At 35.2% G+C, this 13901-nt stretch overlaps 1 protein-coding gene and 1 pseudogene across 2 annotated transcripts; both read right to left on the bottom strand.

Annotated features, from left to right (window-relative positions):
• The window catches only part of LOC107704032 (T-complex-associated testis-expressed protein 1-like), a 9614-nt pseudogene extending 9346 nt beyond the window's left edge, over window positions 1-268 (bottom strand).
• Window positions 269-5220: 4952 nt separating this feature from the next.
• On the bottom strand, window positions 5221-13901 carry rnf8 (ring finger protein 8, E3 ubiquitin protein ligase). Of its 2 annotated transcripts, none has more exons than XM_016506886.1 (8): window positions 13646-13901; window positions 13039-13167; window positions 9904-10593; window positions 8512-8574; window positions 8340-8429; window positions 7863-7970; window positions 6569-6773; window positions 5221-5548 (listed from the first exon to the last, which is right to left on the bottom strand). In XM_016506886.1, the coding sequence occupies exons 1-8, from the start codon at window positions 13772-13774 to the stop codon at window positions 5358-5360; spliced, it is 1605 nt and encodes a 534-aa protein (XP_016362372.1). In that variant the 5' UTR covers window positions 13775-13901; the 3' UTR covers window positions 5221-5357. The 2 variants fall into 2 exon arrangements, with proteins under 2 accessions (XP_016362372.1, XP_016362374.1); XM_016506888.1 differs by having other exon boundaries at window positions 5423-5548; window positions 6562-6773.

The raw sequence follows: 13901 nt of genomic DNA, 5'->3' as shown, positions 1-13901 counted from the left end.
ATTGTAACGCATTACTTTTAAAAGTAACTTTCCCCAACACTGTATATATATATATATATACTGTATATGAAGCTTATATACTTAAATTGCATTGTTTACCTCTAAAATGTTTTATAATATGCTGTAGACAGAGTGTTGTTAGCAGAGGAACCAGCTCCAGCGACCACTCGGGATCCTCCACGATTATGCTGCGCATTTTCCGCCCGTTAGCGGCGGCGTTTACCGGCCTCATGCTCCCGGTTCTCCGTGAAGACTGACTCCGAGACATGCAGCTAAAACTGGCAAAAAAACAAGAATGAGGAACAATAAATAGCTATAACTCCGTCATTACTGCTAGAGGAGGTCAACAACTTTTCTTGACGGACGTAATCTTTCCGTTAAAAAGACTCGTTTTCAGCATATTATAAGTTTTAAATAATGTATTTGAGTGAAAACACATTAAGCTCATTCATTAGATAGTTAAATAGATTCAAAACGTTAGCTACTCACTTTCAGTTTCTCCGTAAAGTTTGTTGTTGTCATGGTAACAGAGACGTTGTCTCTCTGTTAAGACGTGCCGTGCGTCACTCGCTGCTGATCACGCGCCTATACTGTACGCTGAATGTGTGAAAAACAGCCTCACCCATGATTAAAATAAGCATAATTAACACCATCACACTATGCAAATGCACAGAAGAACGAGGAATGTCAGGCTGAAAACTGATATTAAATAAAGGCAAAACTTCGGTGAAAGTTTGGGATATGCAAGGCTATCTTTACTTATATTTCATAAAATATGATTCAGGTTTCGTGTTTTGACATGAAATAAATAAAAAATAATAAATATTTTGTTTGAAATGTCATTAATGTGACAGATGACATTAATAATGTGACGATGCATGTACGTTAATTCATTTCTGCATCACGTCTCACACTAAATAACATTTCACATGTGTTTTGCATTGCACACAAGCCCATAAATTCACTTCAAACACATGCAAATCACTGTGAATGAGGGCATCACCTCAGAACCAGCTGAGGATTTCCCTTGTGTAATGCATATCTGGGGCAGGTCATGCAAATCAAAATATTTATGTCAAAAATATAGGCTATATATACAGTATATTTACTTCATTAATATGATTTCAGTGACTGTGTAAATAGCAGAAGGGCACCATTGCATATTTAAGAAAGACAATTATCTTTATAACAATGCATTGCATTATAAACATATCCCCCCCCCCCCAACAACAACAAAAAAGCTGAAGTCAATATTTATTTATTTTTTGACATTACAGTTATGAGAATTGGAGGGAAAATATGTTTAATAATTGCCATAAAAGTAATGTCACAACCCGTTATAAAAATGTTATTTCTGAATGTTCTCTGAACGTTAAAAACGCCCAGTTTTTTTTTCCCTGGTTATGCGAGCATACATTCTATTTTATCATATCTATTTTGAATGTTCTCTTAACATTATGAAATAAGTAGCAACATTCAAAAACATTCGATGAACTTTTATAATTAATGAATAATTAATAATAAATAATTCTGAGAACGTTCCCTGTTAGATGTGTATATATTCAGAGTGATGCACGACGTTATCCGAGGCATATAGCTTATCTGAAGACTGTCTAGACAAGCCAATGCATAATCAGCGTTAACCTCCAAACACTCATTATGCTCATGCCAACCTCAGCATGAACAACTAGACACAGCCTGAAGAGTCTCCAGACCTCAGCAGCAGTTTTGAGACGTGCTGCAGGACGCCGAGTGTTTGACTGACACCCCAAAACTGCTGAGATTTCAGCCCTCTTCAATACTCATCCATTTTGCCCTAAAAGCTAATGTCACGCTTCTTCAGACACCTTGTTTCGAGAGCGGCAGCAGCCAGAGAAACACGTCAGCCTTTTTATACCACACAAATAAAGCCAAGAAAGGTCCATATTTTAGATTATCATTCAAACAAACACATAACTCTATGCAACCACCAAAATATCCAAGCATGGCTGCAAACTCACAGAACAAAAATCCAATTAAAATGCAACAAAATCAAGTTTTAAATGATCACTGATCCAGCAAAAGTAATTGAAACAATAAACACCTCAATTTGGAAGCTTGTTACTGCCACAAGATTTTAAAAAAATGTAAAAAGTTAATTATGACTTTTTATCTCACAATTTGGACTGTTTTGCCTTGAGTTTCTCACATTTCTGACTTTTTTCTTCCAATTCAGTATTGCAAGATATAAACTCACAATTGCAAAGAAAAAAGAATTGCGTGATATAAATTCACAATTCTAAGAAAATTTGTTATTATAAGATATAAACTCACAATTGCGAAGTCAGAATTGCAAGACAAGCACGAAACGTGATATAAACTTACTTGCAAGATATAAACTCACAATCCTGAGAAAAAAGTCAATTTTAAGATATAAACTCGGAATTGCGAGATATAAACTCAATTGCGAGATATAAATTCGCAACTATAAGAAAAGTCATTATCATGAGACATAAACTCGCAGTTGTGAGAAAAAAGTCAGAATTGCAAGATATAAACTCAAAAAAGTCGTGAGATAACCTTGCAATTGCAAGAAAAAAGTCAGAATTGCAAGATGTAAATTAATTTAATGAGATATAAACTCGCAATTCTGAGAAAAAAGCCAGAATTGCGAAATATAAACTCAAAATTGTGAAATATAAACTTGCAACTACAATAAAGTCAGAATTGCAAGATATAAACTCAGAATTTCTTGAATTCGCAATTCTACGAAGAAAAGTTCTTATTATGAGATAAAAAGTCGCAATTACGAGATACAAAATCAAAATTGCGAGATATAAATTCTAAGAATTCTCGCAATTCTAAGAAGTCATTATTGTGAGTTATAAACTTAGAATTGCAAGATAAACTCAAAATTGTGAGACAAATTCGCAATTCTAAGAAAAGTCGTTATTGTGAGATATAAACTCGTAATTGTGAGATAAAAGTCAGAAATGCAAGATATAAACTCGGAATTGTGAGATATAAACAATTACGATACAAAATCAAAATTGCGAGATATAAATTCGCAATTCTAAGAAAAGTCATTATTGTGAGATATAAACTCCGAATTGTGAGAGAAACTCAAAATGGTGAGCTATAAATTCACAATTCTAAGACAAGTCATGAGATAACCTTGCAATTGCGAGAAAAAAAGTCAGAATTGCAAGACGTAAATTAATTTAATGAAATATAAACTCAAAATTATGAAACATAAACTTGCAACTACAATAAAGCCAGAATTGCAAGATATAAACTCAGAATTTCTTGAATTCGCAATTCTGAGAAGAAAAGTTCTTATTATGAGATAAAAAGTTGCAATTACCTTTTTAATTTTTTTTAATTCCATGACCCAGAATCAGATAAAAAAAAAAGTCATAACTGAGATATAAATTTGTTGCAAGAAAAATGTCATATAATTTTGAGAAAAAAACTTTTTAATTTTTTTTATACCATGGCTTCCATACTTCACAGAGGTCACGACCTCAACATTGCTCCCTCAGCCACAGACAATCGCTTCTCATGGTTTGACCATTTCACCAAAATCTTCCTAGAAAGAGATCAAGTCACTCATATTGCGACACTCACCGCCTAAACCACCAATGCAACATGACAAGCAAGAGAGAGAGAAAATCTGTGGGCGAGAGCGTTGCTGCCACGACACATCAATGACGAGAACGCAAGAGCCGAGGCCCGTGTGCAGCCCAGGGCGGCCCGTCACTGTCGTGCCAGTGTAATCCCACCTGACAAGACGCACGCTTTCCCAATACTGCTGCGCTAATAGACTGGAATGACACAGAAGGGCTGTAGTTGTTGGCGGTGAAGTGCGCTCTCCATGCGGCCCAGCTGGGTGACTCACAGCCCTGGCGTTCGACAGCTGCTTCAGACTCACGGATCATGAGACTCTAGCACGGTTCAGTCAGATCCTGGCCTTTCAGGACAAGTAAACAATGCTTAAGTTGGAAGAACAACACAACATGCAAGAAGTCAGATTTTTGGGTGTTTGCACAAGAAAAATTTGCTAACACGATGACAAGAAGTTGCAAAAATGGTGTATCTTTTAACAAAATACACCTTTTTTTCACTAACAAAAAGTTTACCACTTAAAAAAGTTAGGGGTTTATTCAAATCACTAACCTTGAGTATGAGCTACAGAAATAGTGATGCTTGACTTAAACACCACTAATAGTGAAGTGCTTTTAGTCACCTTGATTCTTTTTAAAGGCAAGACACATGCGGCAAAACCATTGTTTTTTTTTTTATGCATTGGTCAACTTTGCTTCCGTAACTTCAGACTAGAGGAAAGAAAACATCTAAAATACACATTTAATTGTCTATTTATTTCACATTATCTATTTGTCAGTAGATCTTAATTGTAATATCCTTAAATGTTTTTGTCTACTTGTAGCACTTGCATCAAATTTTAAGTTTTATCCTTAGTGTAATCTGAAGGTTTTTACAGAGAGATTTGTTTATATATCATTCACATTTTATCCCTTAAACATAACTTGTTGCTGACTGCTGACAGTACTTTCTGATATCTATTGACAAAAAGAGAAATCCAAAATACCCTCTGCAAAATCCTTTTAACGCTAATATGTCAATGAAATGAAACCTGGCTTTTATGCAGATTTATGTTCTTGAAATATATGCAAATAAGTGCATATTTAAACAACATGTCTTGCCTTAAAGCATGCAGGAAGGAATTATAAAAACTTACAGAAACAATCTGGAGATTAAATGCAACCAGCTATCTTCATGCTGTTGCATTTCAAACTGAAGAAAAGTAAAGGTAAAAAAACAAACAATAAAAGTCCAGATTATGATTCCAAATACATTCTACAGAGATATACAGGCCCGTACTGATCAACATTTAATACCACTGCTGCCCTCTTGTGTCAGATACTGGAAATGACCAATTGTTCCCATTACAATCAACAACCAATACAGCAATACATTATAATGGGAACGACATAGCTTTGTCACATCATTTGCTTTCAGTGTGTTTCACATAAGCTTTTTCATACTTTCTGAGCTGATTTTGGGAGAAATTCTGTGGGATTTAAATGAGATAAAATGTGCTACATTCTTATTGGTAGATGAAACATTTTCAAATTGCCTACAAAAATGTCTTTCTGTGCAGTTCTGCATATGCAAATGTGACGTTCTGTACAAATTTAATTAAAACAACATCCAAATGGCTGAGTGAAAAATAACTATAAAGTTTATTTTAACAAGAAAAGCCCAAACAAGTCATACAGTGAGCTACAAACATAAAAATAGCATGGCTAAATGAAACCAAACAAATGAGCTGTGTCGGTGTTCTTCACATGTGTTTGTCAGAGATAATCGTCCTCATCAGTCCAGGATGAGTCGTCATCGATGGCATAATGAACCAGAGAGTCGTTAGACTCGGAGGAGTCCAGGAACACAGAACTGTCGCTCTGAAAGAACGTGTCGCTACTGCTGCTGCTGCTGTCGCTGTCGTCATTTATTACCACGACTGCTGGAGAGACGCTTGCTTTCTGACCTGAGAACAGTTTATATTTTGTGTTTCAGACAGGACTTTATACTTTTAAAGCACCTTTTGTACGTAGAGGACTTGTTTTTAACCACACACCTGATCTTGACAGTTTGAGCGGAACAGCTGTTGGTTATATTGTTGATTTAAAGCAAGACACTACAGGCAAAAACTTGTTTTTATGCACTGCTCAATTTGGACAATTTGGTCTATTTGGCTTTTCCGATTAGGGTAAAAAAAAAAAAAAAACATCCAAAATACACATTTAATCTGGAGAAATGTAGCATTGCATCAGTGTCTCAGCAATGGATGCTCTGCAGTGAATGGGTGCCGTCAGAATGAGAGTCCAAACAGCTGATAAAAACATCACTGTAATCCACAAGTAATCCACACCACTCCAGTCCATCAGTTAGTGTCTTGTGAAGCCAAAAGCTGCATGTTTGTAAGAAACAAAATACAAGTCCATAATCCATAATAACGCTTCCTCCAGTGAAAAAGTGGTCTGAATCAGGAGAGAAATGCACAGATCAAGCACCGATTACAAGCCAAAACAGCTCTAAACAAATATGTGGCTGGATTTTGATGTGAGAGACAACAGGAGATGGACCTTTTCACTGGAGGAAGCGTTATTATTGATTATGAACTCATATTTGGGCTGGAAGCAATAGTTTGAACTTAAGAAAAAAACTCCTTAATGCTGGATTTGTTTCAGCTTTTGTCTTCTCCAGATGTGAACTGATGAACTGGAGTGCTGTGGATTACTTGTGTGATGTTTTTATCAGCTGTTTGGACTCTCATTCTGACGGCACCCATTCACTGCAGAGCATCCATTGCTGAGACACTGATGCAATGCTACATTTCTCCAAATCTGATGAAGAAACAAACTCATCTACAACTTGAATAACCTAAAAGTACATTGTCAGCAAATCTTCATTTTTGGGGTGAACTATTCCTTTAATGCAGAAAAATCCATAACTTCTCAAAGACTCCCATCAGACGGTAGACGCAGTGATGTCACGCACCTCTCACCTTTCCGCTCACTGATCAGCGCCAGGCGTCTCTCTCTCATGTCAGCGCTCAGGTTCTCTACCATGCGGTCGATGCAGTTGTCCAGGACCAGAGAGCGCGTCTGAGACGTGATGGACTGCCAGCACATGGGACACTTGTCCTTGCGCTTACGCCACTCTCGGATACAATGCTGACAGAAGCTGTGGGCGCAGTTCAGCGTCACGGCCTGAGGGGTCACAGAGGTCAAAGGTCGAGAGGAATAAGCGGCTAATTACCATCTGATGTAGACTGCACGCAAAACTGGAAAAGGATTACAAAACTCTCTAAAATTGTGGGTCTAATCTATTTTTGTGGCATCATTTCACACAAATCCATTCTGAAATGGCATGTAAGACCAAAACAAACTTTGATTGGTCACTTTACATCACAATAAGTTGCAAAATAAACCAGCATAAACCATCACTAAAATCTGACCATGCAAGATGGCAAAGATTGGAGTAATGATGCTAAAAATTCAGCTTTACAAAACAGAAATGACATTTTACAATACATTACAACCAAAATTATTTAATAATATTTCACAATGTTACAGTTTTAACTATATTGTTATTCAAATAAATGCAGCCTTGGTGAGCATAAAAGACTTCTTTCATAAACATAAATAAATCGTACCTCACACTTTTGAAAGGAAGTATTTGGACATTTAAGCCACAGTTAAAACTGTACTTGCCACTTGTTTTGATATTTCGCTACAATGCATTTATTTAAATGAATCCCGGCATGAGGACATTCTTCCATTCATAAAATGAAGTTTGCTAGGTTTCAAAAAATGAAACTATTGCTCAAAATAAATAAAAAACTAAACATTCTTTCTGATGTTCAGAGTTTGTGAAAAAGTTCATTTGTTAATTAATATAATTAACTACACTGCTGGTTATTCTAAAAAGACACACGTGAACTTGCAAACAAATGGCTTCATACATTCACTAAAAATTATTAAAAGTAAAAGTACAATTATAAAAGTAAAATTGGCTCTGACGAAAAGCTCAAGCATTGTTTGTTTGCACTGCCACGTTGTTTTATATCTATTGCAATTAAATGCAAACATTTTTAAGTGTGATTTCAGTGTACCTTTTGGGGCCTTTGCATACTTCCATTGGAGTTTTTGCACAAAACACTACGTCAACCTACACTCTTTTTTTGACACTACTGAACTTTTACAGAAAAGAAAATTTTGATCTTTTAAAAAGTCAGTGTTCTTCCCCTATCATTCCTACATATGATCACACGACCTTTCACATCATGTGTTTTTTACCTCAATGAAGAGCTCAGAACAAATGCTGCATTGCAGTTCACTCTCTAGCACTTCAGTCATCTGTGTGACCACTTCTTCTTTCTGAGCTTTGGCCTTTTCTTTCTCTTCCTGTGGGAGAAGGTTACAAATTATCGCACAGAACGGGTTATTTTTTATTATTTTTAGGCATTATGTCATTACACTTCCACAAAACACTATACGAATCTGGTGACCCATGAAGAGTTTGATGCACAACTCCTTGTCTATGAAAACACTTATGTGCATGACGTGATAAACTTTTGAAGCCTGACAGATCACGTTTCACTTTCATTATACAAGAAAGAACAGCTCGGAAATTCAACAGAAATTCACCGAAAAACAATACATTTTCATGTTCTGGCAAAACCTTTAAACGTCTGATCTCTTTCATTTAGTGCTCGTTTATCCGCATTTATTTTACTGTACATTTATTTTCATGCTCAACCTTTCCATAGCTACCTTTGTAACTTCCAGCTCCTTATCTTTGGCTTGAAGAACTTCCTTGAATCCTTCGCGAGCGTGTTTGAGCTCCTCAATAACTTTCCGGTGCTGGCAAAGCAAAAGAAAACATTATGTGATACTTGTGCTTAAGCTCATAAAATATTGAAGATGTGCAGTTTATTTCTCTTACCTCTTTCAACGCCGCCTCAAGTTGTTTTTCCAAGCCTTCCTCATTCTGCTGTGCTTTTTCAGTCTTTGGGAAAATAACATATTTGAGTAAACACAGAAAATGTTATGGCTTTATATTATGACCCACAGCCTCCTCTCATGCCAGAATTAAGTTGTAAAATGATGTTCATTTTATTGATAGATCATCCAAAATTAACCAGGAAATTATTGGAGAGAACCAAAAGAAATGTATTTAGATGAAGTAGAAGCTTTTGAATCTTTTAGAAAATCAAGCAAAGTTTGCAGCAGATCATACAACGTTGATAAGCAAGGCATTTCAGCTACAGCTTATGCTTTATTAATTCATCTAAATGAGAGATGAGATGAAATGAGATGATCGTGGACTCTTAATGGGAAAGAGCAACATGAACTAGATATATTCTGAAAAAAATATATAAATATTAATAAAATAAATGTGCTCATCCAAATCTTGCCACAATGATGCTCTAGATACGGCTCTGAAATTCATGTTAGATTTTGTATTATAATAAACTGTAATATTTTGAATTAGCTTTTATTTTTGCATATTTGGTTTATGTGTTTTGTTATGTGTTTATCATTTTGTTTTATTTTAATTGCTATTTAGCTTTAATTTATTTTATTGTTTTATTCATTTTAGTACATAAATTTAAACTTATTTCAGCTAAAAGTTTTTCATTTAAATGATTTATCTTTTTTAACTTTATTTCAAATAACAAAAATATTCTTTGATGATCATGGACTCCAAATGGGAAAGAGCAATGTGATCTAGATATATTCTTAAAAATAAATAAATATAAACAAATAAATAATTCAATTTAAAAAAAAGTAAATATCTTCATCCAAACATATTTTGTGTTGATGCTCTAGATGAATTTATTATTTTAATCCTTTTTATTTTTTTATATTTCTATTTAAATATAAAAATCCTATAAAACATAATTCTATAAAAAATTGCTTTCATTCATTTTTTTATTTTAATTTTAGTCGTTTTAGAACTTCACATTTTTATTTCTGATTCAGCTGCCAAGGCAACATTTCTCATTTTCATTTTTCTATAATATTCATCTAATACTACATACGTTTTTCCATCTAATATTCATATTTTATTTCAGCTTAATTGCAAATAATGAAAATGATTTTTGATGATAACACTGGCCATCACTGCACTCTGTCTGTAGCCAAAATTGCATACTTCCATACTGCATACTAATTCATAGCATTCATAAAACAACAGGTGAAAATCTTCTGGCGAGATTCAAAGTGTGCATATGATGGATATGAACACTTTATTATACGATGAGGCCATGGGAGAGGATTTCTGAACAAATGCAGCCGTTCACTACAAAAAAACATCGACTCATTGGCCGCTCACCTCCAGACGTCGCTCCTCCTCACAGAAGGATTTCTCCAGGGTCTCCATGCGTTTGAGCGCTTGCTCCTGTTGCGATCTCAGCTGACCCCGCAGCAGCTCCAGCTGCGCCTGCAGATCCTGCATCTCCCGCTCTCTCTCCGGCGTCTGATGCTGCTGCCGCTCCAGCTCCGCCGCGCGCTTCTGCGTGTGGCCCACGCGGCCCTTCAGGACCATCAGGTTCCTGTTGTAGCGGTGTACGCTAGCCAGCTGCTGACTGCTTTCACTGCCGCCGCTCGAGCTGCTTCCCGCTTTATCGCCGCTTCTGTCCTCCTCCAGGGGTTTAGAGAAGAACTGCTCCGTTTCCCGGCGTTCCCTGGACGGACAGGGCTGCGCACGCGACTTATCCGGGCCGGAGCTGCGGTACAGCTTGGATTTGGAGTTCTGCGTGGGACACGGCTCCGACTCGTCTCCATCGAACTTACGCTTTGAGTTTTTCAGTTTTTGGCCTACGGAAGCAGCGTCGGATTCTCTGCTAAGATTCCCAGATAGGAAGGATTTGACTTCACTGAAATTCTTCTGGACGAGGATGTAGTCGAACTCCACGGGGTTGCCGTCGAGAGGGACGCCGAGCCCCACAGAGTCACCCTGCTTGAGTAAAAACGGGTTTCCAGCCGGTATCCGGCTCCCATTTATCCACACACCATTCAGACTCTGGGAATAAAGACAGGAAAAACAAGTTAGACACATTTAAATAAAACAATATACAAAACACTGTTTTACATTTACATGGCAGTCACAGGGATTAAAGTTTTCCGTCAGTTCATAAAGACAGTCACTTGCTTCATTCCTGAATGATTCAGCTGTTCGAACGAATCAACTGAATGAATGATTCAGTGATAAAATCAGTGACTTGCTGCTACCTGCTGGCGAATTTAGTTTCATTTTTAGCGTATAATTTCAGTTATTTAAATCATTTAATATTTCTTTAATAAGACAAATAAGTTACCAATCATATGAAATTAGTATTAATAAATTAATTTGTACTACAGAGGTGGCACAGAAGAACACAAAAGTGGCTTGTAGGTACCTTTTCAGACGTTTAATGAGGCTCAGAGGTGGCATGAGTGCAATTAAATTCATAAATTCATGTGGAGAATAATGTTTTAAATATATAATTTTGAATACAGAAATATGATTTAAATAACTGAAATTATAGCTAAAAATGAAAATAAATCCGCCAGCAGGTGGCGGCAAGTCACTGATTTTATCACTGAATCATTCATTCAATTGATTCGTTCGAACAGCTGAATCATTCAGGAATGAAGCAAGTGACTGTCTTTATGAACTGACGGGAAAACTTTAATCCCTGCAATTATTTTAATATTATTTGTATATTATTTAGTCCTGTTAAATGATTAATCGCAAGCAAAATAAAAGTTTTTGTTTACATAATGTGTGTGTACTGTGTATATTTATTATGTATATATAAAGACACACACATACAGCATATATTTGGAAAATATTTACATGTATTTTCATGTACAGTATATATTTATATTCATATAAATTATATCATATATAAACATATTTGATATATAAACGTAACATTTTTCTTAAATACATACGTGCATGTGTGTGCATTTATATATACATAATAAATATACACTGTACACGCACATATATTATGTAAACAAAAACTTTTATTTTGGATGCGATTAATCGCGATTGACAGCACTAATATCAACATTTTTTAATTATTTTGAATAGCTTTTATTTTTGTTTTCCATTTTAACCTTAGTAATAATGGGTTTTGTCTTTTATTATTTTTTATATTTCTATATATATTAATATTTATATATATTTTTTATATTTCTGTATATTTATCAATATTTTGAATTAGCTTTATTTTTTAGTTTTCTTTTTTAGTTTAGTTTAAGATTCAGTAATTGTATTTGCTTTTGTAATTTCTATTAGTTTTTTTTTCTTAAATATTTCTATAGATTCAATTTATTATTTTATTTCTGTTTTATGGCACCAGTGTTATTTCTTAATATTTAATTGGGTCATTCCGTGTCAAATCAACCAAATTTCAAAAACCTCCCCGGCTCAAATATTTGATTTTGCTCATATTTTTTTTGAAGAAAGACAGACATGTATATTAATGAAACGCAAAATATTAAATATCATGGATGAATATTGACCGAGTAATCCACTATTTTGTAGAGGGGGGTCAAAATGGCAGTTTTCACCTGAGATTCAGAGCCAAATTACAAGGGTGTAAAAATGACTTCAGAAAGATGGCAGCATCATAATGTTATTTTTACATGGAGATTGATAGGTCTGTTAGTAAAATCTGCTGACTTTAGCCATTTTTGTTGCATTATGTGCCAACGGTGACCATTCAAAAAATGTGGAAAGAGCAATTTTCAAGTTCTTTCTCCAAAGTTTGCATGCCTGTAACTCTAGAAGTATTAAAGATATCTTAATGCCCTTTTAGATACTGGGTCTTAAACTTTCCTTTTGGCATCTTTATTATTAAATGTGGGTCATTTTGCAAAACTATGATACTTCTTTTCTTTTAAAGAGGAATGTCTGAAGAAAAAATAAACTAGAGATGCATCTCATTTACTTCCGTCAAAGCAACTGCATTGTCTGAGTGCCATACATTTTATTTTTCCAAAGTTTGCATGCCTATAACTCAAGAAGTTAAATATATCGCAATATGATTTTAGATTCTAGTTCTTAATAAACTTTTTTTTTCATTTTCAAAGCCCTGCATCGTTCAGTCCCAGAGATGTGGGGATCTCAATGAGGCTCCAGATTGTTGAATATTACCTATTTTTAGTTTTGTTTTTTTTGTGTACTGCGTTAGGCTAACCAAGACTTGTCATAGCACTTACATTTTATTGCTCTTTTGTTGATTTGATTGCTTTATTTGTCCTCATTTGTAAGTCGCTTCGGATAAAACTGACTGCTAAATGACTAAATGTACTATCTTTTATTATTTATATATTCATTTATATTCAGCTTTAATGTATTTTTATTTCAGGTCTGTTTCAGAGCCTGTCAGACAGACAGAATGACAACAACACAGAAATACATAGATAGAAAGACTGAGGGACAGCTTAATAGACCAACAGACATATATTATAAGACCTTATTATCCGTCACTGTCCACTCTCCATCAACATTTCTCTTGAACAAACAGTGAATTCTGGATATCATCAGTGGACAGCCGGTCGACAGAATCTGATGGGTCACATTTAGACCACGGCCAACAGAAACCTGAATAAAAAGAGAGAGAAGAGCAATAAGCTATCATGTATTTAGATCATGAAATCAATCAAATAAAAATGTATACATATTTGAAGCCATTAACCTATTGACAAACACCTTTGTTTCTTAAATTGTAAATCCCAAAACTTTCACATTTAAATTCAGTATTAGTTAAAATGCTGACACAGATGAAAACTAGCCTGAATGGCTAAATCTGGCACATTTACTTAATAAGCTTGAGTGCTTATGCTAATCAATGTGCATTGTCCCTTTTAAAAATAATAATAATAATAATAAAAACATAACTCAGAAAACCAATGAATATGAGAATATAAAGAGTTGCTTTGACTCCAACATTAATGCAGGTCAGTGTTGTCTCAACCTACAGCTTAAATTTGCCTCAGAAAGCTGCATGTCAAATTCAGTCTCTGAATATAATAAGCACATATAACGTTAAATAGATGAGGTTTATTCAGCAAACATGCACCTCTGAGCCCTCGAACAGATGCAGCCAGTCACGGTCTCTCCCCACACGCTGTAAACACCAGATTTGGTCTTTTTCAGAACCCTCTTCCTCGGTGTTTAAGGAAGGAGGCTCCTCAGTCTTTTCCATCATTCCTGCGCCATTAATTAGCGTGAAGTTATATTGTTTTTATTGTGTTGTCCGCCATGAAAACTGCACAAGACTTTTTCACAATAACACAGCGCTTCCACTCTACGCGCGTCACGTGACGCCCAGCGGA

The sequence above is a fragment of the Sinocyclocheilus anshuiensis genome, unplaced genomic scaffold (assembly GCF_001515605.1).
Source record: "Sinocyclocheilus anshuiensis isolate Anshui unplaced genomic scaffold, SAMN03320099.WGS_v1.1 scaffold534, whole genome shotgun sequence".
Lineage (NCBI taxonomy): Eukaryota > Metazoa > Chordata > Actinopteri > Cypriniformes > Cyprinidae > Sinocyclocheilus > Sinocyclocheilus anshuiensis.
The sequence above is the reverse complement of the archived record's forward strand: the minus strand, read 5'-3'. Positions and strand labels throughout refer to the sequence as shown.

What these genes read in the sequence shown, in the direction of transcription:
- rnf8 (XM_016506886.1), bottom strand. Translation starts at nt 13,774, where the DNA reads ATGATGGAAAAGACTGAGGAGCCTCCTTCCTTAAACACCGAGGAAGAG. An exon ending in GGACAGTGACGGATAATAAG is followed by an intron (nt 10,594 to 13,038) that starts GTCTTATAATAT and finishes CTTTATTCCCAG; the next exon opens with AGTCTGAATGGTGTGTGGAT. An exon ending in GCTGATCAGTGAGCGGAAAG is followed by an intron (nt 5,549 to 6,568) that starts GTGAGAGGTGCG and finishes AACTGTTCTCAG; the next exon opens with GTCAGAAAGCAAGCGTCTCT.